This window comes from Ceratotherium simum, chromosome 6 (genome assembly GCF_057802395.1).
Source record: "Ceratotherium simum simum isolate JZ-2026a chromosome 6, ASM5780239v1, whole genome shotgun sequence".
Taxonomy (NCBI): Eukaryota; Metazoa; Chordata; class Mammalia; order Perissodactyla; family Rhinocerotidae; genus Ceratotherium; species Ceratotherium simum.
The window spans coordinates 56,532,452-56,558,957 of record NC_141905.1 but is presented as its reverse complement, the minus strand read 5'-3'; the positions used below and the strand labels follow the sequence as shown (position 1 = coordinate 56,558,957).

At 43.5% G+C, this 26,506-nt stretch overlaps 1 protein-coding gene across 14 annotated transcripts in view; it reads left to right on the top strand.

The window, feature by feature from the left end:
* The window catches only part of SORBS1 (sorbin and SH3 domain containing 1), a 219,596-nt gene that overhangs the window by 139,613 nt on the left and 53,477 nt on the right, over positions 1-26,506 (top strand). For 8 of the 14 annotated variants that reach the window (XM_087432317.1, XM_087432319.1, XM_087432318.1 and 5 more), the window contains 6 exons: positions 4,071-4,243; positions 6,053-6,116; positions 18,352-18,399; positions 18,524-18,653; positions 20,620-20,734; positions 26,213-26,296. In XM_087432317.1, the coding sequence (XP_087288443.1) occupies positions 4,071-4,243; positions 6,053-6,116; positions 18,352-18,399; positions 18,524-18,653; positions 20,620-20,734; positions 26,213-26,296 (614 nt within the window). Of the gene's footprint in view, positions 1-4,070; positions 4,244-6,052; positions 6,117-7,947; positions 8,023-8,349; positions 8,413-18,351; positions 18,400-18,523; positions 18,654-20,619; positions 20,735-26,212; positions 26,297-26,506 lie in introns of all 14 variants that reach the window. The other 6 variants (XM_087432324.1, XM_087432323.1, XM_087432321.1 and 3 more) reach the window with 3 other exon arrangements.

The window sequence follows — 26,506 nt, the reverse complement described above, 5'->3', positions numbered from 1 at the left end:
CAGGGTGGCTCTGAAAAAAAATGGTAGCTCCTTCCTGCCTTTGAGATTTGGAAAGGAGCAGTGGAATAGATGAAAAAGGCACCCAACCAGGTTAGGAGACCCCGAGTTTGGTCTGGCTATTCTCTCTTGTAGCTGTTTGTCCCTGGGTAAGTGACTTCACCTCTCTGAGCCAGTTTCCTCCTGTGGGAAATGGGGATGATAATCCTTGCCCCAACACCAAAGAGGTGTTGTAAGAATCATGTGCGACAGGAAAGGGGAGTATGCTTTGCATGCTGGAAAGTGCTATGTAAATGTCACGGCTTCTCCACCAAGCTGGCAGGCTCAGGCCACTTCCTGGGCTCTAAAATAAGCCTAATGCTTCTGTCCTCCTTGAGTTTTGGGACAGATCCAGTCATGGTGGTTGACAGAGTGGGACATAAAGTAAGTGCTCACTAAATATTAGTTTTTGTTTAAAAAGAAGCAGGATCATTTTAATCAGAAGCTCCTGCAGGAGAGAGGGCTGGCTGGCTGATACTCCAGCCTGTGCCCTGAAGTAAGTGAGGCTTTGCCCATCGTATCCGTGGTGATGGGACCTGGAAGGGGGCCACCAGCCTCCCTCCCTCTAGTGGATTTTTATTGAGCCTCTATGGGACTTCACACTCAGTGAGATTCATCTAAGAACATGACCCACATGGTGTTTGGCCTCCTGAAGCTCATGGTCCTCTTGGGTGGACAGAGGAAAACAAGATAAAGGTTGGGATGGAGGGGCTGGCATAGGATATAGAGAGGCCATGCCTGCCTTCCCCGAGAAGTGTAAGCATTGCTGTATTCCTCAGCACAGAGCTTTGGGAGTGAAGAAGAGGGAAGCTTTCTCACCTCCCACAAACACAGAGGCCTGTCAGCAGCATCATTTATTTAGGGGCCCTTTCCAGGTCCTTCCTTTTTAAAGCACAGCGTAAGATTAGAAGGAAGTGCTCCAGGATGTTGTGTGAGGGATCAGTGTTTGCCTGGTGAGAAATAGCAGCAAGCCCTCATTGTAACACAGATGTCAAAGGGCAACCCTGTCACCTATGTGGACAATGACGTGTCACTTTGGGTCTTCACTATATAAAGAAACATTTTTTTCTTCAGGGGCTGCAATTCAGCCCTCTTTATATTGAAATCTACTCAGTCATGAATCGCATGATCACAAGCTTCTAAAGTAACATAATTCAGGACTAATTTTTGTAGATCAAAGGACTCTGGCAGCTTTGGAACAAATCCATAGACTCGCAGCTTGAGTTTTGCAGTTAAGTGATTGTTGTTACAGCCACCTATCCTAAACATTTAAAAAAAATTTCTCTTGGTCTGAAAACCCTGAGAATGGCGTATCTGTGATCTTAAGAGATGATGTTCAAGAGTGAAGAGCATGAACGCCTCCAAGCACCAGGTTGGACAGAGCTTGAAATCAACCTCACCTGCTGCTTCTTGATCACACTTAGGGAAGGCCTTTCCAGGTGGGAGGAGAATGCTCAGCAGAGGCATATTAAGGGTAGACTCTGGTAACTTGATATCCCCTGCACTTCCAGGCTTCCTGCCAAATCCTTGGCCTCCTGTTGGAATTTCCTGGGAGCATGAGAACTCATCCCATAAAGCCAGTCTGCTCTTAACATCCTTTAAAGCTAATGGTGACTATACCAGGGATCAGGTTTTCTGAAGTGCTTGCTAAGCTGAGTCTCGCAGAATGTTTAGAAATCATTCTGTGGTCACAGAATGAGACCTCATTTCAGAAGTTAGTTTGCAATCCAGGCAGAGTGGCTCCATTGAGCATACTGTGAAGTCGTAAAGTCCAGTGTTTCCCCATTTCCCCAACTTCTCCTCCACATACAGCCATCTCTGACTTTGGCACAACTTTGCATGTGCCCTCGGGTCCCTCCTTTTTGCCAAAGTTTAGTCCTCTAGCCAGCACTCTGCACCTTTTCCTTTCTCAAAGATGAGAACCTCTCCATCAATCAGCGAGTGGGTACTTAGTGAGCACATACTAATTGCCAGGGCACATCCGCATCCCCTTCAGTCTCACCTCATGGGCTTCCCTGATAGGACTTTAGACCCTCCTGGCTTAAACTTTTTTGCCCCCTAATCTTTTGACCTCTCTGGTTGCCATCTGACACCTTCTTCCTTCCGTGATGACCTCCATCCCTACTTACTGCCCCATTCCTTGCTCACACATTCATCCCTTTCCGCAATCTGGCATTTACTCCACTGCCCTCCTGAAATTTGCTGCCTCAGAGCAATCCTGTGACTCTTCTTATGCCTAATCTAATGCCTCCTCCTCTGCTTCAATTTATTTATTTATTTATTTGACACGTTTAACCACCCACTTCCTGGAATTCTGTCTTCTCTGCCTTCAATGACACCTTGCTGTACCTTTCTGCTTCATCTCCTGTCCCTCCAATGAGGGTCTGCATCCTTTGGGGGGTCCTTTTTTGCTTTTCAGCCTGTAACTGTGACATTCTTCAGTGCCCAGCTTCAGCGCTAGGCTCTGCTCTCACTCACCTTCTCCATTGAGCTTTTCCATCTCCTTGACTTCAGCCATCACTTCTGTGCCAATGCCTCCAAAATGGCACTCCACCAGGGCATCTCACCTTGACCCCTCTCCCATATTTCTTCTAGGGACCTCTAGGGCATTTCCACCTGAACATCTTGCCGTCTTCTCAAAGTGTTACCATGTCTACATGGAAGTGGCCATCTCTCCCTGCCTTCCCCAACCCAGTTCCCTTTCCTAACTTCTCTGTTTAGATCAGGCCAGGATCCCAGGCTCAAGAACTGGTGCCATTTTTGAGGGAAGCAAGACAGGAGATGGTTCAGAGAGGACTGCTGGAGTCAGGTAGACACTAGGCCAAATCCCAGCTTGACCACAAGCTGGCTGTGTGACCTCAGGCAGGGTACTCTAACTTCTCTGTGCTTTGGTCCCCTTAACTGTTTAAAAACAATGGAGGAGTGGTAGTAGTTTCTTCCTCAAAAGGTTGTTGGGAGGATGAACTGAGATCATGTATATGAAGAGTTTACCATAATGCCTGGCACATCGTAAACTCAGAGTATTTCCAAGGCCCCTTTGCATTTGATTATGCTGTTCCCTCTGCCAGGAGCACCTTTCACTTCATGTTTGTCTGGTTCACTCCTCTGAGAGGTCGGCCCTGAACCAGCTAAGTTGGATGCTGACTCCTCTGTCAGCCCTGGTCACCCTGCATTCTCATTGGTGCCTCTCTTGCTCTTTCTACCTACTAGACCTTAAGCTCCTTGGAGGCTGGTGCTCAGAAAGGTTCACCCCCGTGTCCACAGGGCATGTGAATGTGTAGCACCTGGCAGGTGCTTAGTAAATACCTTCCTATAAGTAAAGGACGTGGCTCGGAATAACCGATTATATTAAGTAATTTTACAATCTGTAGACCACACAGGGTGTGTTTTTTAGTGCTCTGTAACCTCCACTCCTGAATCAAATAAACTCTAATGTGCACTTAGCAATTTACAGTTTTCTGAGCACCTGGGCATAAATTATCTTGTTAAGTCCTCAGCATCGCTGCGAGCTTGCCAATGGAAGTGTTAGCCCCATTTTTGGATGAGAAAATGGAGGCACAGAAAAGTTACGTGACTTCTCCAAGATGAAAAAAGAACTTTCAAGTAAATAATGTTTGGCCACCTCCTAGTGGTTTTACCTGTTCCCTGAATTTCTAGAACTGTGAGAACCATTTGGGTGTCTGGAGCACCAAGTGCATACCTCTGCAGGGCACTTACCACGCTTTTTAAAGGGCCAGATGGTAAATATTTTAGGCTTCGCACACCATACAGTTTCTGTCACAGCTACGCAGCTCTGCCGCTGTAGCTTGAAAGCAGCCATAAATAATATATAAATGAATGGGCTTGACTGTGTTCCAATAAAAATTTATTTATAAAAACAGGTGGCTGGGCCTTAGTTTGCTGACCCCTGCTCCAAATGAAACTCGTTCCAGTTGAGAATTAGCAAACACACTTTCTCCAAGCTGGATCATTTGGGAGTTTTTGCTTTGGAGCCACCGGAAGAGCTTCAGCTGATGACTGTTTTTCCCTTCCAGATCCCGTCTCAGACAGAAGAGTGGGAGAGCAGGCCTCAGCACCAACCCAGGAAAAACCCACCTCACCTGACAGGGCTGCTGAAAAAAAGGCAAAGGATGACAGTTGGCGGGTGGTTAAGAGCGCTCAGGACCTAAGCGATGTTTCCATGGATGAAGTAGGCATCCCACTCCGGGTATGAACATTGACCCAGACGTCCTTCCTAGGCTTCCTCTTAAGCCAGTGACAAGTGTATACCCTGAGTGCATGTGGATCCCACCCATGGGTTATAAAGGCCTCGTGAGGAGGGTCCTTACCCCTGTCCACTCTCCGAGCTTGCTGAGAGCTGCAGAGCCTCCAGGAGCTGTGCTCCAGCCTCCCGAGGCCACCTTGGTCCTGGCTCAGTGTGCAGCAGCTTTTCCCAAAGCACATGTCAGGTGTCACCAAGTCCCGTGAAAAAAAGAGATTTGTGGTCAAATGAATGTGGGGAAGAGCTGGGTGGAACAAAGGGGGAGAGGTTTCCCTGCAACAGAGCTGAGAGGCTTTGGGCATGTGCGTATTCAAGGGGAGAATGATGTGGGCACTGTTTCCAATATCCTTCATGATCATTTCATGGAGCATGCTTGGAAATTGTTAGTCCGGGGTTAGAGAACCCTGGGGAGTGTGCAGGGCTCAGGGTCCCTGTTTATGGATTCAGGAAGAAGTTCCCCTGGGTAGGAGATAGCCCATCATCCAGAGTGAGTAGGAAGCTCTAAGGGAACCACAGAATAGATTCAGCCTGCTGAGGCTTCCAGACCAGAGCAATCTCGCTGCAGCCCTGGCCCAGCTCTCCGCCACTAGACAGGCGTGCCAGCCTCCTGCAGGCCCTAAGGAATTCCAGGGAAGCCTGACTTTTGAAACTGGATTAGAGTGAGTGCTATTTCTCTCCATGTGCCCACCAGAACACTGGCTGCGATATGTTTCCATATTGTACTTGGCAATAGGACTTGGCAAGTGGACTGGTTTTTGTGTCCCTTTTGAGGAGGCCAATAGAAACAGCGGCGGGCTCAGCCTCAAAAGAGCTGTTGTCTGATCCTAAGTAATAGTAAGGATATAATAATAATAATAATAATAACTAGAAAGAGAATTATTACTAATAGTAATCACAGCTACCATTTGCTGAGTGCATTATCTCCTTTAAATATCATTCACTCTACAAGGTGGATACTAATACCATTCCCATTTTATAGATGAGAAAACAGGGACTCAGAGGGATTACAACTTGTGGGTGACAGAGCTGTCTGACTCCCAAACCATTACCCATAACCATCATGTTAGGCGGCCCTCCCACTCACCTCACCAGCTCTGAGACGTTGGTGACTTTGACTTTATGTATCTCATTTCCTCATCTATAAAGGAGTGAGACTATCTGATCTAACCACTTGTCTATCCCCTTCTTTGTTTTATTTTTATCTTAAGAAAACAAACAATAACAGCCCAGCTTTGTGGTTGGGATGAAAACTCTCTGGCATTGTCTGCTGTAATGGGTTATGTTTTAATGTGTGTATTCTAAATCTGGCCCTATGCAAGGTGACTTAGATACACTTCTACGGAATAACCTGACATTGGTGGGGCACGGTCTAATGCGCAAATGTTCTTTGTCTCTTATGTTTCTAGAAGGCTTTACTTCAATTTAGTCATCTATATATGGAGAGAGATTCTCTCTAAAAATGAAATTTTAAAAAATTATATAAGAAGGGACACATTTCAAGTGGATCCTTGTCCACTATTTTCAAAATCTGCATCCTTTTGGCCAAATATTTCTCTGCAGATTCAGATCTGAATCTCTTGGTTTGTTCTTTCCCAAGAGTTTTGCATTTTAAAAATGGGATTGCAAAGATGTTTAGAGTTATGTGAGTTTTGACTTCAGATGTTGTCACTTTCCATTTGATTTTGTAATCATAGAAGTTCTGAAACGTACCAGGACTTGCATTTTATTTTAATCTTTGCTTTTGTTTTTCTCCAGAATACCGAGAGATCAAAAGACTGGTACAAGACCATGTTTAAACAGATCCACAAACTAAACAGAGGTACTGATTTTCCTTTGTAGAAGCTGTGCTATGCCCATTTGTTGACTGTTGTGGTGAGGGCCTAAACTTACTTCGCTAGGATTCCAGAAGACTTGGCCCTGTGGCTTGACCTCATTGGGCACTGGCCTGCCTGAGCCCAGCCATACAACTTCAGAGCAGAGGAGGGAGGGAGCACTTGTGTGCCTGCCTCACCTGTGGGATTTGAGCTCAGCTCTCAAGTCTTCCCTCCCAGATGTTGTGGGATGCAGCAGGCTGAGCCCCGCACTCTGCCTGTGCTTCAGCATCTGCCTGCCTAGGATGCGAGCAGCTCCAGCTCCCACCTGCTTTTGGCTTTAGGTGCATCTCCCCATGTCAGCCCATGACTGCCTTGTAGGCAGAGTGAGTGGAGAAGGCACTAAAATGGGAGTTAAAAACTTTTCTCACCTTGGGGATCAAGTATTCATGTGACCTTGGGCCAATCATGTACCTCTCTGTGTTTGTCCCACTTCCTTTCCTCCGAGGGAAGTTGCAGGGTCCAAATGAGAGAAAATCTGCCTTGTGAAGTAGAATGCCATGGTGCAACTATAAAGCGGTGTTAATGTGAAAAATAATCTTCCCCAGCCGGGAACCAGCACTTGCCAGGTAGTCCTGAGAGTCAGTCAAGAGCTGACACACCAAAGCCAGTTCAAGCTGGGAGAGAAGCGCTTCCAAATCAGGGCCCCCTGGGCTGTCAGCAGGTGACCCAGCACGGTGGGAGAATGCCAGGACAGTGCTCCGGCAGGTCACGACTCCACCAGCTCCCATCCGCTTGTGCCACCAGTCAGCTGATAGGCAGGGGTGCAGCTGCACCATGGGAAGGGTACCACTCCTCCCCAGGGCAGAGCATCCTGTCCTTCCCTGTGGCCAAATCCAGTCTGGCCGCCTGGCACGGATGACACATGAAGGCAAAGAAAAAGCATTCTGGTCAGTGTGACCTAAGCCACTAAAACCCAATCTCTCTGATTAGCTGTGGATGGCAGCTAACATCACTGTTAATTAGCTCTTGCAGTGTTCAAAGTGAACCTGGCTGTGCTCCTCCTCAAACTGTTTCTAAATATTGAGATGCTCTGTGTTTAGCATTTCTGAGCCAAGAGTAAATCCACTACGACGGGGTAAAGGAGCTCAGTCATAGTGGTGATGCTAAATGCTGGGTCTCTGACTGGATGGCATCAGTTCCTCTGGTCCCTTCCTAAAGCCAATGTCCATTTCTTCCAACAATCTGTGTCTCTCTCGCCTTTAGACCCAGCTTTGGCAGCCCAGATGCCAAGACACCCTGCATATGTGAAAAATATATAATTTTGCCCCGCAGGCAGCATTGGTCGTCTCATGTTGAAGCTGTTAACTCAGCCTAAATTGCAGGTTCTAAACAAAACTACCTCCTTTAATGGTAGGGAGGTATTTGAAAAATTAAGAATCTTCTTGTTTGCTTTGATGCTAATGCCAAGTTTTGATTTAAAAATCATTTTATGATAGTGTTTTCATTACATACTACTTATTAGCATACTTAATATTTTTTGCCTATAAAAAGTAAAAACTTAAAGTTTTATGCTAAATGCCTCTTGCTTCTCGGAGCCTGTATATATGTAATTCTTTGTCCTGGAAGAGAAGTGATATTGTCTCTTTAGATGTGTCTCAGTAATTCAGGCAAAAGGACTGGATTTTTTGAAGCAGTTTGAATTTCTTTCATGTCACCAGTGAAGCTTAGTATGATCCAGAATTCAAGGAGCCTAAATTGTGTGTGGATTCCTGTTCGTTCATTCTCTCCATTTGTATCTTCCTCTATTCTCTCTCCCAAACCTGCTCCTCTGCCTAGACACTCCTGAAGAAAACCCTTATTTCCCTACGTACAAATTCCCTGAACTTCCTGAAATCCAGCAAAATTCTGAAGGTACCATAAACTTAGACAGTGTATCTGTTGTCCTAGCCTTAAATTAATTCTTATAGTTCCATTATAGGAATATGATTTGGCTTTTAGATTTTGTTTTTATAGTCGTCTTTGGTTGGTGAACATTTAATTTCACTCATTTGCATGACGTGCTATATTAAAATAACTAAGTCCTTTCTAATTCATTAATCTATTTTTAAGTGTGATGCCCGTGTGCTTTAATAACACTAAAATAGGTAATCAACAATTCGAAAGAGTCAGTTGGGGATTTGTCAGTTCCACCACTTCATGGTGGATAGTTTCAAAATCCACTGCTTTTTTCTGCTGCAGAGGGCAATCCTTACACTCCTACCTACCAGTTTCCTGCATCTACTCCTAGTCCTAAATCTGAAGGTAATTAAAGGAAAATCATGTGCCTCTTTGTACCACTGCTGTTACTTTCTTTTTCACTTTGGGGTTTTTCCTGGTGGCTAAAGGCTGTCTCCCAATCATTTGCTTCCCTCTAACCTTGTGTTTGTGGTGTTGTCTTGCTCCTCGCTGACTGTATAACTGGAGTCTATCCAGATGGTATTTTAATCCTATTCCCTTGGAGTCTACATGATTAATAGGGTAGCCAATGTAGCTTAGTTATTATGCTTTGAACATGTGGGGCTCTGGGAAAAGCTGCCTGTACCCAGCTACCCAAGGCTTTGTATTTGGGGTAGTCGCATAGTGCTGGTGGCTGGGCAGTGACTCAGGGAAGCTGAGTCATTGTGGCTAATGGACAGGAGGTAGACATGCCAAGCTGCTAACAACAGAAAAATTACCGGGTTCCTATATGTGCAACTAGCCTGTCTCTGGCTGCCTCTTGTCATGGGCCCTCAGGGTGTATCTCCTTGGTAGGGAATTCCCGAAGAGGTATCCGGGTATGAGATTCAGTAATACTGGGGAAGGATATCTCTTGAAAATAAGGGCTTTGGCCAAGCTAGAAAACATTTCATGAAAGAACTGGCTAAGAATTTGGACCTGCTATGGAGACAGCCACATTCGAGAGAGATTCTTTTCTGGGGCAAAAAGTCTAGGTGTCAAGGAAGGTTCCAAAAGGTGAGTTAATGGCAACAACTTGAGAATTATCCTAGTCCCAGGGATTGTCTGATCTTTGGATGAGTGACCCCGAAAGAGAGGAGTGAATGGAGTATGCGGGAGGAAATTTTGTTAAATGGTCTTTTAGGATGAGATGTTGCGTGCTCTGATCTTCATTCATTCAAGTAGTAGTAAGCACTTGCCTGTGCCATGCACTGTCCTTGGAACTGAGGATAGTGCCTTGGATAAAATATGTCCTCTGTTCTCAAAAGTTCACATCTGGCAAGGGATTAGACAAACCACTTCATTGTACTGTGTCCAGTGTGGTGGCAGTTGCAAGATCATGTGTCCAGAAGGCCGTGGAAGAACCTTACTGGCACACAGTAGGTCCTCGTTAAATACCTGGAGAATGTTGATGAGAAAGGCTTTGGACCCTGGAGCCAGCCAGAGTTCTTTTCCAGGGATGAAGCCGTATGCCACCACTTCGGTTCTTCTCTGCTCTAATTTAGCTCAGTAAACCATTCTGCACAGCCCTTCTCATCATTGGTAAAGTCATCCATTCAGGCATTCAGCAAACTTGTACTGCTCACTTAACATATATGAAATGACATGCTGGGATGTATTAGATAGTTTTAGTTAAAATACCATATTCCATTTTTGGTCTCCCTGTTATGTGCTAGTTTTTGGTTTCCAACCATTTCATGCCTGGGTCCTATTTTGAATGAAAAGAAAAGTCTACTGAACAAAGCCAGACTTAAATATTAAAAGCCAATGATTTAATTTTAATCATTGACCTCCTCACTGCCAATAAGAGTCTGTTTGGTTTGAGATAACCTAGTCTTTTTATCTTAGAGTGCTAATTCTAGCCAAAAGCATTGCTTAAGAAACAACTGATTGAGTTGGACAAGGGAGAATTTTTTTCAGGATAATTTTGAGTAGATGCAGTTTTTGATTTGTGGTTTATTTGGACTTGCAAACCCAACCCACTCAATAAGATAGCATTCCTTTCTAAGGAAGATGACAAGCGCACAGCGTGCCTGAAGGCATGGTATCCCATAGACATGGGTGGAGGAAGGCCCCCTGGAGAAGTCCCGTGCCCGTCGGCCTGGAAGAATGCCATAGGCCTGTCACAGGCAGTGCCAGCAGCTTCCATTGTCAGCCTGGCTGTTGGTCTGAAGACAAGGTTTCGTGGTCTCACACCCAGAGCTGCCATGTCATGCCACACCTAGCAACACTGGTTGACAGCGACGTCTGCTTTTTGGTACACATCAAGTCAGGCACAAGAGGGAATTGAGATTATTTTGCCTAGAGGCATAAACAGTAAAGGATGACATGATAACTTTTCACCTATAATTTAAGAAGCAGACCTTCCTATTTTTTATTTTTAAAGACCAAAAAGGAAGAAATAGTCTTAAAGGATAAAAAGGAAAAAATTAGATTGGACATGAAAAATTCATAATAACCAGATGATTAGACTTTAACACAAGTTTTTAAGAAGTCTTTTTCCCTGGAGATCTTTTAAAAATAGGGTGGATTCCATCACTTGCCTTGACTTATGCCTAGATGACAGTGCCAGACATAGATCACAGATGTATTCAATTAGATGAAGGCTCTTTACAAATGAGTTAAACGTTTGAGTTAGATTGCTTTAAAGAATTGTTATTTTAATTTTTTTTAAAGAATCTATTAAGTTTCTCTAACTTGTGGTTTGATGTCTGTGAGCTCCAGCAGGTCCTCCTCAGCCCTGTGCTCCCCATAGGTGGCCCTGGGTTCTGCACCCCTTTCTTAACATGGGAAAGATTTATGCCTTTCAAAGAAACGTGTTAACGACAGATCAGCACCTAACTGAGGCTCTACCCCTAGATTTTAATGAGCATTAAAAACTAGACAGCTTTACTGAGAAATGTGAGCCATCATTCCAGTCTATCCCCCAGGGAGGAGGAGACTGTTGTTGCTATCGGGTTTTTTTTGTTTTGTTTTGTTTTGTTTGAATTCAGAATTTGAAACTAGAATTATTTGCAATAAACCTGTCAAAACCTAGCCTAAGGGTTGCTGCCTCTATCTAAGTTCTAGTTGTTTATACAGTATAAAAAAAGACATTTCTAAGTGTCTCAAAGCTGATTCTCCTAAATAATAAAGGGCTATGTGAAAATTTGTTTACGCCGGCTTGCTTAACAACGTTCTTTTATTCCTCCTCCAGCTACAGTGAAAAAGTAAACTTCTGGCCAGACTTTCAGAAAATAAATAGAATTATTATGTCTTAATGAGATTTAAAATGTGCTTTTAAAGAAATTTCTGTAAATTCCAACAAGGAGCAGTCACTTCTAGTCATTTTATAATCTTTGAGACCACTCTGGGAAAGGAGCGATGTTGCGAATACTGTTTCATGAGGAAACAAAGGAATTGGGGCTAGGAAATTTGGGAAGAATTCAGTAGAATGAATTCAGGAGGCTTATTTCCTGTAATTTCACTACATACCCTGGTCACTAGAAAGCTTATCAAAAATAAAAATAATTTACCAGAAATTCTTTGGGAATAACTTTGAAGTAAGGCTAAGCAAGTGAGTTTTTCTTTCTTTGTTTTTTAATCTTCCCTTGACCCATCCTCTCCTCCCCATCATTCATTCCTCTCTGACCCAAAGCTACTTGTATGGGAATTACACTCCATTTTCTCTCTCAAAGGCGAATGTCCTTTCCTTGCATCTTAGATGCCACTAAGTCAAAAAGATTGTGGGGATGGGGAGAGGGGATGTTGATGGAGACCAGCGCCAGCCCCACCCACCACTGCCCCCAGAGCATGGAGGGGCTGCTAGGAGTCTTCAGACATCCTGAAGCAGGAGCGAGAGGAACAAGCTGTGGAGAAACAGCTTCAGAAACGCCACCGCTGCCTCTTCCCCTCCCTCCTGCTTTAGGAAACAGCAGTGTGGTGGCCAGCACCTCAGCAGCTCACAGTCAGAATCCTATTAATAATAATAATAGCAGAGCCACCACAATGACTGTGCCGGGCCTGCCATTTATGGAGCCCTTACTGAATACAAGGCTCCATGCTGAGGGCACCACAATTGTTACCTCATTTTCATGCTCCCAGCAACCCCTTGAAGTAAGTCCTCATTTTATCAATGAAGAGTGTGAGGCTCAGAAAGTTTAGGTAATATGTGCAAGATCACACTGTATGTGGCAGAGCCAGGATTCAAACCCAGGTCTGTGGGGCCCTCCAAACATGGGCTTTTACTTACTCTGTTCTACTGCTCTACTGATTCCTTTCCCCTCCCGCCACACTCGGTGTGTCTAACTCCAGACATCCCGCATGCCCTGCCTCTGAGTCAGTCGCGCCTCATTCGGCTGAGCCAGCATCTCCTGGGATGGTGACTGGGATTTCGTAGTTAGGAGAGCTCCTCAAGCCATTTGACACATGGCCAGAATTGAGGACCACTGAGGAACACCACCCTTCCCCACCCTCCAAAAAGTGAAGAAGATACTCGCCCAGTGCAATTTTGGGGATTTGGATATAGAATTAGAGTGGGGAATACAGATTCAAAAGAGCTACCCTTTCCACTCGGAACAAGGCCAGATGATGTTGGCCCTCTTGACATGCTTGATGTCAAGAAAATGGGAGCTGTTTTCAAATGATGCCTCAGCATCAGCAGCAAAACCAGGTAACTGGTGTGTTACTTTGTGGTCCATGGCCTGTGAGGACCCATTTGGCCATGTCAGGGTGAAGGCTATCAGCCAGGGGTAAAGTCCCAGGTCCAGCTTTTCCCCTTGCTTCTGGATACCTCTCCCACCACTGTCAGGCTGGTGGTGGCCACTACCACCTCCTGGTGAGGTGACTCCGGGCATCCCCAGGTTGTGGTGACATATCATGTCATAGTGGTGTGTCTCATCGAGCTTTTTCCTTATTCCTGGACAAGGATGCACTAAGACAAGGATTTAGGAGGCTGATTTTCCCAGGCACATCCATATCTGGGTTAAAATAATCCTCTACTAGTCTCATAGGATTTCTAAGAATAGGCTTATTTTGCTTGAGTTCAAGCAAATAGTTCTATTGTGAAGGTGCCTGGCCAGGATCTGTGCCTCCTGCCCCAAACTCCAGCGAGTACTGCCCAGAGGAGGGGCTGAGCTGCTCACAGTGATCACCTTTGCTCTCCTAACCAGAGCTGCCCAGAAGGTCTCTGCCTAGCAAGTGCAAAAGTCTTTGACTGGCCTGCAGGATAGTTGAGACAGTAGCAGTTACTCCCTTTCCACCTTCCAGGGCCAGGAATGCCACAGGAGATGAGGAGGGTGAGTCTTTCTCCAGCCCTCTGGTCCTCCCAAACTTATGCTCCTGTCCTGCTCCACCTCATCTCTTCTTCTCTTTCAGATTCTATTTTTTTCTGAATTTGTCTTCTATAGCTTTTCTACACCCTTTGTTGATCTTTCTTTCATCCCTTACAATCCGATTTTCTTTAGCCAGAACATAGACAGCTTTGAGATCTTTCCCCAAGCTCCCTGGACTATTCCTGAACACTTTCTGCCTTTTCCCTTTTTGCTTATTCTTCCTCTCCAATCCCACCCAGACTTTGTACCCACTTCTGCATATGTCTCTCCTTTTCTTTGAATATTTTAAATTGATGGGTGAGTGTGTGTGTATCTATCTTGACCTCTTTATCCTGTGTGTGGGGGTAAAGCAGGAGAAGAAATTAAATTGAGCAGTGGAAAAAGATTGTGTTAAAAACAAGCTGTTGGGCCGGCCCCGTGGCTTAGCGGTTAAGTACGCGCGCTCTGCTGCTGGCAGCCCGGGTTCAGATCCCGGGCGCGCACTGCTTCTCTGGCCATGCTGAGGCCGCGTCCCACATACAGCAACTAGAAGGATGTGCAGCTATGACATATAACTATCTACTGGGGCTTTGGGGGGAAAATAAATAAATAAATAAAATTTAAGAAAAAAAACAAAATCAAGCTGTTGATAATTAGAAAAATAACTTTAGTTTAAAGGCCTAAGAAATGCATAAAATTGAAACTTAATTGATATAGGCAAGTGATTATGCAAATACTGCTTTTTGCCCACCATCCCATTTTAGTCAATTACATACTTTTTATAGAACAACCATTCTCAATCAGCACTTTCTCTAGTATCTTTAAGATTGTTATAAATTCTCCCCCCAAAACCCTAGAAAAAGTCTTTTTCAGAAGTTCATTTAAAGTCATTGTGGTTGAAAGGCAATTATGTGCCTCCTGGCAGTTATAGGAGAGTGGCTGTTCCCAAGTCGAGCCTCTGAGGACAGACTGCCAAAGCCCAGAGGAGAATTGTTGGTGTGTAAACATCAGAGCCCAGCAGGCACCTTTGGGGCCCAAAAGTGAGTTGTTCACCCTGAGTCAATCCCACTTAGTGTTAGAGCTTCCAGGAAGTCACTGGCACAGGCAGTTCTGAGTGTTGCTGCCAAGATTTGATGTTTGCTGCTTGGGGCTCTGAGGGACACAATCTGCGTGTGGCTCCACCATGAGCAGGAATCACAAGATCCCAGCTCAGCTGAGCACATTCTGGCACAGTTTTAAAGAACCCTTGGAGAATAGTGAAGGCAGGATTTGAAACACGGATAGTGTCTGTGTTCATAGACAACTTGAGAAACGTTTCATTTAATGTGTCTTAACTGTGGTTAATGTCTCTTTTTCTCCCCCCAGCCCCAATTTGGTTAACTCTAGTGTGTAGAAATGTAGAAGATGACCCTTGTACCCATTTCCCCATTCATTGGCATTTCTAACTTCATACCCATCTACCCTAGTGTGGACTCAGCCTGCCAGGAGAGGGTAGCAAGGGGTAGCAAGTGGAAGATGTAGCAAGAATGACTCAGTTTTACCCATTGTCCCCATAGACCAGCAGGAGGAAAACTAGAAATGTGGTGGGGTAACTTAGAAAACTTGCTAAAATGTCACCAGGGAGGGGGTGATGCAGAAAAATAGAGCAAAGGCTTCAAGGGCTGGGAGTCAGTCTGGCCAACACTGTAGTGCGTGACTTGTTTCAGAACAACACGCTCCCCTGCCTCTTCCATGATAAAGATTATAATGGAACAGCCAGAGTTTTCCCCAGGATGGAGCAGATGAGGCGGGGTGACAATAGAACAAAGCACCCGTCCCCATCGCAGGCAGAGAGAAGAGTCAGAAAGACCTTGAATCCGTTTCTGCTTTGTCTCTTTCTCACTGTGTGGCTAAAGGCAAATTTTCTTAACCTCCCTGGGTCTTAATTTCCTTGTCTGTAAAATGAGATATTTACATACCTCCTGGAGTTTTTGCAAGGATTAAGTGAGATGGTATTAGTAAATTACCAGTTATTATTAGGCGCTTAATGGGAGCTGCTATTATTCTTTTTACTCATAAGCATAGGTAAAATTTTCTTCTATTAGATTTGCAAGACAAACATAAAAAATTAAAAGAAGAAATTATACATCCCCTGGATATTCAGATGAATCCATACAACTTCATTGCCCTTAAAAGTCCAGTGAACTGAAATCCATGGTGTCAGACTCAGATCCTGTGGACACTGTGAGAAATGAAAAGCTTGTTTACCCAGAGACACCTCTGCCCTGTGTTAGCCTTGGATAGGTGAGATTTCTTTTTCCACCTGCACCAAATAAGAATAGCTTTAAGGATGTTCAGGGCCGGCCCCGTGGCTTAGCGGTTAAGTGCGCGCGCTCCGCTGGTGGCGGCCGGGGTTCAGATCCCGGGCGCGCACCGACGCACCGCTTCTCCGGCCATGCTGAGGCCGTGTCCCACATACAGCAACTAGAAGGATGTGCAACTATGACGTACAACTATCTACTGGGGCTTTGGAGAAAAAATAAATAAATAAATAAAAAGTATGTTCAGTAATTCAGCTTCTTTGTTGCCTTCATCCCTCATCTCTCCTACTTATTCTGCTTTTCAAAATACATAAATTAACTCTCCAAGCTGTGCTAATTTTTTCCATCTTATTAGAACGATTTCTCCTTTTCTTCTAACAAATCTTCTAGAATTCCACTTTCGAAAGCTCTAGGGAGAAAATTTTTTTAAGGAGCTCAGGTTTTGTTATTTTTTAAAAATCTTTGAATATTTAAATGTCATTTTCCTCCCCATTTGCGTCTTACCTCAGGAACCAGGTGATAGTTAGAAATTAACCCTCACCTTACCATCCACTGATAAGCTGTAATTTCTCCATGATTCAGAGATGTACAGGTTTTGAGCTAAAATGCTAGGCTGGATTTTAAGCAGTACATACATTGGTTCCTAACTAAGCTAATTTTTCATCTGGCAGGCACCATTTTTCCAATCAAATCTCTGCAATCAAAGCTGATGTTTAGTTTTCTTTGACATGGTAGCATTTTATCAGTACAAGAATCCGAAGCTCTGTTTGAAAACATAAAAAAACAGGCAACAAAAAATTCATCAGAACGATACTTCAAAATATATATTTCTGGGGGCCGGCCCAGTGGCGCAAGCGGTTAAGTGTGCGCGCTCCGCTGCGGTGGCCTGGGGTTCACGGGTTCGGATCCCAGGCGTGCACCAAAGCACCGCTTGTTAAGCCATGCTGTGGCGGTGTCCCATATAAAGTAGAGGAAGATGGGCACAGATGTTAGCCCAGGGCCAGTCTTCCTCAGCAAAAAAAGAGGAGGATTGGCATTGGATGTTAGCTCAGGGCTGGGCCTCCTCACAAAAATAAATAAATAAATAAAATATATATTTCTGGATCCCATTTTGTCTCTTCACTATTTTCAGAAGTTAAACTTGCATACTCAGTTTATAGCAGGGAAAGGCTTGGCTGTGTTGGTAGAAGAAGCTTAAGCCCTGTTCAACTTTGATATCAACTAATTCTTATCCTTAAAGCAAAAAGAGGGAGGGAGGGAGGGTGGGAAGGGAAAAGATAACTTGGTACCTGATGCCTTTCCTTTATTTGGTCTAGGGGAGACCTGGGACAGATAAAAATGGGGAGAAGAGAGGGGGTAAGAAAGGATGACGTTTAGAGAGGCTGTCTTTGAGTAATACTTTACTCAAGATAATAGCAATGTTAGCTTTATTTACATTTCACAAAGTATTCTGACCTTTACTGCTCTGAAACTTAAAATGATTTGCATAGTGACAAGAACTTGATTATCACTTAGTCATTAACATATTATATTGGATTCTTTGACTTGTCTTTGCAGGTTAGTTCATGTGCTTTGTTAAAGTTGTTACAGATTTTAAGGGAAGGAGTTGGGTCTTCATTCCATATTCATGAATTCTGAATTCAGGTTAGCAAGATATTAGAAAATAGGAAAGGCTGACTGTTTCAGCCTAACTCTGGTTGGAGAAGTGCTTTGGAGGGCTCATCATGGATGTAGTGACTAAATAGCCTACATTCTCAGGACAGGCCCAACTTTAAAATCTGTTCCCCTTCGTGTGCCTGTGGTCTCAGTTTTAGTTCAGTGCAGCCACTTCCCCGAGGGTTTAGATCTTGTCTTAGTTCTGCAGGTCTTTGAGCCTCCGTGTTCAGCTTATTTAGGGATGTGTGCTATGCCCTTAGAGAGCCATCTCACACCACAGAAACCCATGTGAGTTTGATTTGCTCCAGAGTCACATATTAGACACTTTCCCCGGGCACTACCTTTGCAGAGCAAACCGTATAACCACATCTGCCACGAGTGTGTTGTGTTCCAAGGAAAGAAAGCTACTCGAGGAACCAGGTTGAGGTGGAATCAAAACAAATGATTGAGGGTTTTCTTAGCTGCAGAACCTCTATGTTAAATGCTATTGTGTCTGGAACCTTAGCATACAAAACAGGTCACAGCTGAGCTGGGGAAATAGAAAGCACACCTCTGGGCCTCCCCATCCCACCCAGTAGCAGGCCTTGGGGAACCCAGCAGGCCAGACCAGAGACTTTAAGTGTGAGCTTCTGGGGATCTGTCTCAGCCCTTCCTTCCAACTCAGCCAGGCTGGGGACCCTGTGTTCCAGCTTTGCTTGTGGAAGTTCTTTTGAGGAGGACCTTTGGCTATTTGTCCCCATGCTTTTCTTGGTGTCAGGCGGCAGTCATCTCCCAGGCATCATGAGTGTACCTTCCGGACTGCAGGTCCTGTTTGGGTGGGAGGGCTCTGCGAACCTAGCTCCTCTCAAATGTGGTTTGCCATGGTGTAGCTTCCAGCGCTTGGCGCCCCCCCCCCACCCCTCGCTCAGCTCCGTGGTGTGGCTGGATGCCGGTGCAGGACGGTGGAAGTGGGGGACATGTCACTCGGTTCTCTCACCTTAGCTGGATTTCTCCTGATTACATTTTGTTTTGTTCAATAGATGATGATTCAGATCTGTACTCTCCTCGATACTCCTTTTCTGAAGACAGTAAGTGACTTAGAATTTCCTGGTAGTAGGGGAGGAGGGGGGCATGGTGGATGAAGGCAGACATCTTCCTGTTTTCAGTTTTCATCAGTTTTAAAAGTCTTTTGTACCCACTTTCCTTCTCCAGCAAAATCGCCCCTTTCCGTGCCTCGCTCAAAAAGTGAGATGAGCTACATTGATGGTGAGAAGGTAGTGAAGAGGTCGGCCACACTTCCCCTCCCGGCCCGCTCTTCCTCGCTAAAATCAAGCCCAGAAAGGTAAGTGCTCCCTTGTCCACAATCAGCTCTGTGATTTTAGGCCCTCATACACAACCCACCAGTGACATACAGTCTCTCTCTGCTGGTTCAGGCAGCATTGGAGCCAGCAGTCAAGCAGACCCTGTTCTGTCACCTATTAGCAGTGTCTTATTTCTGAGACTCAATGTCCTCATCTGTAAAATGGCGATAAATTTTACATTCATAGGGATGTTGCAAGGATAAGACAAGATAACGCATGTAACATTTCTAGTAGTGCCTGGCTCATGGTATGGGCTTAATTAATGTTGACTATATCACTTTCTACGTTTTTCAAGAGTGATCTTAGCTTTGAGATTTGTCATGTTTTTAATACTCTGTGCATACTGATGGGGCCCATAGCAGAGAATATAATTTTAAAATGATGCCACACTTTTTAATTTCTATTTATTTATGCAACACATATTTTTGAGTTATAAGGCCGGGACTGGTTCTAACAATGACGTTAGTCATCTCTTAATGCCTACACTGAATGACCCAATTTTCTTTTATTGAGTTCTTATGCTCTGTGAAGCAACCTTCTTATGCCTTCTGGACTGGTGTCTCATGCATCTTCCAGCCCCACCTTCCACCACTTCTCAGCACAAAAATGTCTCAGGCCAAACTAAATTATTTCTTTTTCCCTTAAATACATACTCAGTTTCACACCTCTATACCTTTTCTATCTTTATAGACGAATGAATGTTTTAAAAGTCCCATACAGAGGCCGGCCTGGTGGTGCAAGTGGTTAAGTGCACGCGCTCCACTGCGGTGTACCGGGGTTCGCTGGTTCGGATGCCGGGTGCGCACCAACACACTGCTCGGCAGGCCATGCTGTGGCGGCGTCCCATATAAAGTAGAGGAAGATGGGCACGAATGTTAGCCCCGGGCCAGTCTTCCTCAGCAAAAAGAGGAGGATTGGCAGATGTTAGCTCAGGGCTGATCTTCCTCACACACACACACACACAAAAAGTCTGGTACGTATGTAAGCGGCATCTGCCTGAGGAGTTTGATAATTAGTTGAAAGGAAGTCTGGGCATACCCATAAATCCTTTACAAGTGCGTTCATCAAGCACCTACTGGGTGCATTCTGTGTGCAGATTGAACCAGATGCTATGGAGGAATGTAAGCATATATAAATCATTGTCCCTGCCTTCAAGAAGTTTATAGCCTTACAAGAAAAACTAATCACAGTGCAACATGCAATAATGTACATGCGTAAAAAATTTGCAAACAGTTTCCAAGGATTCCTGTATCCATCCTCTAAAACCCATCACTGGATCAGGTTAAGTATCTGTGACAAAGGCTGCAATTTTGGTGGTTACTGGGGTGGGGTGTGGAATAGAGAAGAACACAGTTGTAATAGCAAATAACGTTTATTGAGTGGTTACCATGGGCCTGGTGCTCTGCTGAGTGATTTACATGTACCATCTCATTTAATCCTTTTTACAACAACCCCATTTTTCAGATGAGGAAACTAAGGTAGCAAGAGGTCAAGTGTTTGGCCCAGATCACCTAGCGAGCAAGTGCTGTAGCAGGGATCGGAACGGCTGGCTGGTTCCAGGACCTGCATACTCGCTCCCTGCACTAGCACGAGTGGGAAGTGTAGGCATGTTTGGGGAAGGATAAGCTCCTGAGAGCAGAGCAAGGTGAAGGATTTTTCCAACCGAGCTTTGCTGCTGCTGTTTCTCTCTCTTCTTCTCTTTCTCTTCTCTCTGCCTCCTGGTGCCTGGTTTTGAGCACAGGACACCTCAGGCCTTTTGTGAAGCAAACACAGAGGTTTAGCTTGTTGTTTTGAGAAGAAAACCAGCACCACTAAATGCTTCGTGCCAAGTCCGATTTTATGCTTCAGATATAAAAATTCCTTGATTAGACTACAGTCGACCAAAGTCAGACCGTGTCGGATGCCAATTTTCATGAAAATAGCTCTAATAGGATTTTTTTTCTACAGAAACGACTGGGAGCCCCCAGATAAGAAAGTGGATACAAGAAAATACCGTGCAGAGCCCAAAAGCATTTACGAATATCAGCCGGGCAAGTCCTCCGTTCTGACCAACGAAAAGATGGTAATGTGCACATTAAACTTCTTTTGTCTCACCCTGCCCATGTTCGTTAATCCGGATGCATTGTGCGCTTGGATTACATTCTTTTTCCCTTGAGATAGACTTGCTTTGTTTAGAAGACAATGAAAAAATGAAGTATTTTTACCCTTTTCATTTTTGCAGGTGTTAAGTCCTGAGAGTCTGCTTTGAAAGAATCCTCTTATTGTGGCTTTGTTGCTCTTTTTGTGCATGATTTTAACTAATTTAAAATTTTATACTAATGTAAAGATTGATTTTGCTGCTGTCTTTTTAAAAATATCTAACCATTAAGTTATCAGGCTTATTACTAACTGGACGAAAGTCAGGTTTTTTTTAAGTGACTCTTATTTGAAGATGCATAAATTTTGTAAAAGTTACTAGTACATCATTAAAAACTAAATAATGTGATGTTATGACCTGGAAAAAAGCCCCAGACTGTTAGAATATGTCTTTTAGATCTTCCTTTTTTTGACAAGTGCAATATTGAGGACGAATTTCATATTCAATCTGGTTTTTGGTTCCCTGTACAAGTTCACATCTCCAAGCAATTATAAGTGGGGAAAATGGCCTGTATAGGCATAGCAGACCACCCTGGAAAAGCGGCTTCTTCTATGAAACGGGGAAGAATTTTTACAAACTGATTAGTTTCGTGTCTGCCAATCATGCTTCCTTTTATTTACCCTTCATTAGAAAAAGCTGGTTCAGAATTCTGATCATGGTTAAAGGGATTCTCCAAAGCTCCATAAACACTGCAGCCCTCCAGCCATGCCAGCAGGGTGGAATTATCATGCTGGGGATTGGTTTTTATTAAAATGCTGTTACCACACTGAGTACAGAATAAGTAGGCCTCTGAAATGCGAGTTCAGATTCTTTTCCCTCCACCTCTTCTGCTCTACATGTTTTTAAGGAATAATTGATTTGACTTTTACTAAAATAAAAATGTGACATCTTTAAAAGCACAAAGAGATAAGTAATTTTAATTACGAGAAAAGGTCAGCAGTTCACAGAATTGCTTTAGAGTTGTCATTCTTCAGCATGTACTGTGCATTGCAGTTATTTTAAGAGAAAAGTGCAGAGAGGAGCAGAGAATTTTGCCTCTGCCTCCACCCTTCATTGGAAGTTCTCTCCCTATAGAAGATAATAAACACGGAAGGTAACCTTCCACACAGGTGTTCCTGGAAAGAAAGTCATGTGCTTTGGGTATATTCCTGACACTTGAAAAACAAGCCAGGGACGTACCATAACATATTAATATATTTAAATGATTTCAGGGACTCTGTAGGCCTTTGAGTATTTTTGTTTTGGCAATATTATTGTTTATTGATAGTCATTGCTTTTATTGAAGGCTTGCCCCTTTTCTTAATTTCTTATTTCCTCCTCCTTTCCTAGGTTTTTCGTAAGTTGACCACTACTCAGAACTAGGGGGAAAAAAACATAGTTTTGTTTTTCTCATTGATATCACCATGGTTACAAGTATCTTCCATACCATAGTTCTTGGGATTGTTTATATTGTTTTTACAAACTCTGAAAGGTACCCCATAGTACCCCATAAGGGCCCTCTGTGGAGAGCTGTAGTGACCTTGCACGTGGATTAAAGCACCATCTGGGGGTTCCCACACAGGAGGCTCCCCTGTGTTGTCCCAAGTCCTGGGCTGATCCAGTAACGGGACATAAACACCAAAGGCGGGGCAGGGAGGAACATGACTGTACAATCACTTAATTTAGTGTGTTTTACTCTATTTAGCACTGTTCTTCCAAAGAAGAACTGTTTTTCCATTGTAGAGAGAAATTTCAGTCAAATCTCTGTATTTTCATAGTTTATTCTTCATAGTAATTGAATTAGTCCTTTATTTTTAAATTTTTTTTCCTGCTATTTTTGCCACATGAACAGAAAAGTTGGAATATGAGTTTCAGCGTGTGAGTCTTGCCTTTTGGTATCCACTATCTGGTTTGCCAGAATTCGAGGACACCGCCTCCCCCAACCACCACCACCACACACACACACAGAGACACACACACTTTTTTGTTGTTATTAACTGTGGATAAGTATCCTAACTAGTGACAGATATAGAATCTAAATTTTCTCTCAGCAATGCACAACTTCTTTTGAGAAAAAAAACAAACACTTTTTTTTCCCAATTTGAGGTTCTCATGTCTGCGTAAGCCTGGCATTTTAAATTGTGACCTCACAGACACATGTATCTTTTGTTTGCAGGAAGGGTTGAATGGTAGACTATAAAGGCCACCTTAGAGCTCATCGTGTCCCTGGGGTGAACCCAAACCATCCCAGACAGGTGAAACACTGTCCTACCTTCAGAATTCCCCACAGGAGATTTACAGCCATGATGACCTATTTTGCTACTTGGCAAACTCATATGAAGTTCTTCATAACTTCGTGGCCCCCCTCTTATCACAGTATGAGTCCATTTTCTTCTCTTCTGGCCCTGGAATTGGAGATCTGTTGGTCAGTCCCTGCTTTGTCAGAAATGGCCTTTTTAAGGCTTTGTTCTCTTTACTTTCCTCCACAGTCCCTGGCAGAACTTCAGCTCAATTCAACAAATATGTATAGAATAATTTTATGTGCCAAGCCTTGGGTTAGATGTTGGGGTCCCTGCTCCCACTGGAGTATAGTGGGAAGGACAGACATTAAAATAGTAGTTACAGACACCACATATACTTGAAAGTAAAACCAACTTGTTTTCTTCCCAGTTCACAGTCAGGTCACTTGGAGTTCCTTCCCAGCTTTCAAGTTTGTTGCTTACCCTGTTTTATCTTGGTATCATCTGCAGACTTAGTGGGTCTACCCTGTTCTCCTGGGGAGTGTGAGAAGTGGAATACGGTGTACAGTAAGGAGCACTGGGCCAGGAATTGGAAGATCCTGGTTCTGAGTTCAAATTCTGACTCTGCCTTATGCCTTGGGGCAAGTCATTTAACTTTTCTGAACCTTGGTGTTTTCGTCTGTAAAACAGAACTATTATCTGACCTGCCAACCTCACTGAAATACTGAGTGAGAGGATCAAGTGTGGTAATGGGGGTGAAAGAACTATGAACATGATAAAGTGCTGGGCAAATGAACGTGCCACACTCAGATTATTGATTTACTTAAAATTTGAAGCTAGTCTCTGGCTCCTGTCCAAGCAGCAAGACTATCCTTGAGGAGAATCAGGAATTTTCCTAACGAGTTACCTGCCCTTTCCAAGGATTTTGCCAACCTAGAAAAGAATAGCCCACGGTGGCAGAGAACTTAGCCTGGCATTGTAGAATCTGCCCTGCCTGCCAGTATGGAGATCTTGCTGTGCATCCAGAAGGACGTTTTCTATTTGTCCATTCCATAATTGGATCTACAGCTGAGTTATAAATGGAAAAATCAAATGCAGATGTTAGTGCTGTGTGGTATTACCTCTTTAACTTTCTCTCGGGCAGCTCAAAGGACTGAGGCTGCTACTCTGGGCCCAAGCTGGTTGACGTACCTCCTGATTCAATTCTCAGCACAGTATTAACCTCGGCAGTAAGATAATCTGCAAACAGCTTTTGGCAATAAAATGGGTTAATTCATTCAGGACTGAGTACCAAAACATTCAGGCAGTTTCCTGAAAGAGTTGTACAATTTATTTAAAAAACAAACAAACAAACAAACAAAAAAACTTAATCTATTCCCAGAGAGCAGTTTATAAGTAGTTTTTAAAATAATAAACATGAAATAGGTTTCGTGAAAACCCATCATATAAGGATCTAGGATGTCTCAATGTCTAAACTGGCCCTCCTGAATAGTTGTGTCCTTGTAGGTACTGTGCCTCATTTCACTGAATAAATACAGAATCCATTTAGAATCCATTATTTAACGTAATTACAGAATCCATTGAGAAGGAGCATGCCTTCTCCTTCAAGATTTAAGCCCTACGTCCTGAAAGACAGTTGGAGGAGGTTTTAATCTGGATGCAAGAGGACAGACTCTGTGTTGCAGTATACATTTCCCTGATTTCAACTAACTTAGATGCAGTGAATTTCAGTTAATGAAAAGTTCTCTGACGTGTCTTCCTCTATTTAAAGCAAAAGTAGAAATAATGGCAAATATTCTAAGGATTTTGGAAGAAGGGATTGGTAAAGGTCACTAAGAAAGCTTACAGACGTTTCTACAAGCTGAGAAAGGCCTGTTAACTGATTGTTAAGAAATGTGTCCAGGAGGAGCTGCTTGTGAAGCAGTCGCATTGAAGATGTGGCCACAGGACTTGCAGTCTCCTTCCCCATGTGTTGTAGCCCTGAGGGAGTGAAGTTTCTTATATATTTTCAATCTCATGGAAAATGTACATTTCCTATTTCATATTGTTGTCAGAAAATCACCATCTCTCTCTTTTTTGATTATCAAGGTTTTTTGAAACGTTTATACATATATGAATTTAATTAAGCCACAACCCTCTAACACTTTTGTCTGATGTGAATATATCTCCAGTTTATTAAGGGGAAACTTGATTTGCTTTCCAGGCATTCATTTTCCAACTAATTATTTCCAGAAACACTTGTTATTCCACAGAGCAAGGTACCAGAACTTTATAAATATTTGATTAAATGAAATCCCACAGAATCAAATTATCAGTCTGTGTGAACTACCTCTTAGAGTTACATAAAGTGAGAAATCTAACTTATTTGTGTAACATAACCCAGAAGTTTTTTCCCCCTTTTGTTCTGTATCTGTCTTGCTCAGCTTTTCCCTTTATTTTTTCCCAGTTCTTTCACATTTGTTTGTTAGAACACGAAGTATATTCTGTCTGTATTCATCCCCTACAGGTGCTTGTTTAAAATGTTTTTTCTCCTGTGTCCTCTGTTTTCACTTGTATCATCTTTCACTTTACTGTGTATGGGACATGGTTTCTCACCTGCTCATGTGCCATTAAAGATGCAGTATTAACAAATTGGCTTTTGTGAAGTGTCAGTATTTGCATTTATTTTGAAAACCTTAAGTTAGCCTTGCAAATAAGTACTAAAACTGTACTAGCCCATAAAAATGGTTTGCTCTACTCACCTGGCATATATGGCTAAATGTTTGGTGTGCTCACCAGATTATTTGCTCTTAACCAGTAAAGAGGAAATAAAGGCTTTCTTTTCTCTCACAATATGGACAATTACTGAGGAATACCGTTATGCCTATATTCCAATTTATTGTGGAGGGAAGCAGTGAGGTGCAGAATTCTCCATCCACAGTTTATTTGCCTTCTGCCTTAGGACCAAGAGTGATTCAATCACTGCTCCCTACCTCAGTATCCCTGTTTTTATAAACCCATCCTCTTTCACCTGTTTTAGCTCCCTGATTTTGCTAGTGTCAGTAAAAATGGATGATTGCTGCTGTTGAATGCAGTTGCTGTGTATACCTGGAAACCACTGCATCTCTACTGGCCTGTTCCTATGTAATCTTTGCATAATGTTATCCTTCTCTCTCTTCCATTTCCCTATCACCAACCCCTATAGAGTCGGGATATAAGCCCAGAAGAGATAGATTTAAAGAATGAACCTTGGTATAAATTCTTTTCGGAATTGGAGTTTGGGAAACCGGTAAGTTTAATAGCTTCAGTGGTTATAGACTCCTTTTTAAATAATGCTGTTGATGCATTGTTGCTGCTAAAGAATCACATCTCTTCATACGGAATTCAGGAAATGGGGAGCAGCCATGTTGCTTGTCATTAGTGGGATTGTCTATTCTCACCACAACCTGTAAGCTTTCTGTCGCTTTACTTCACCAAGAGAGGACAGTGAGCTTTGGAA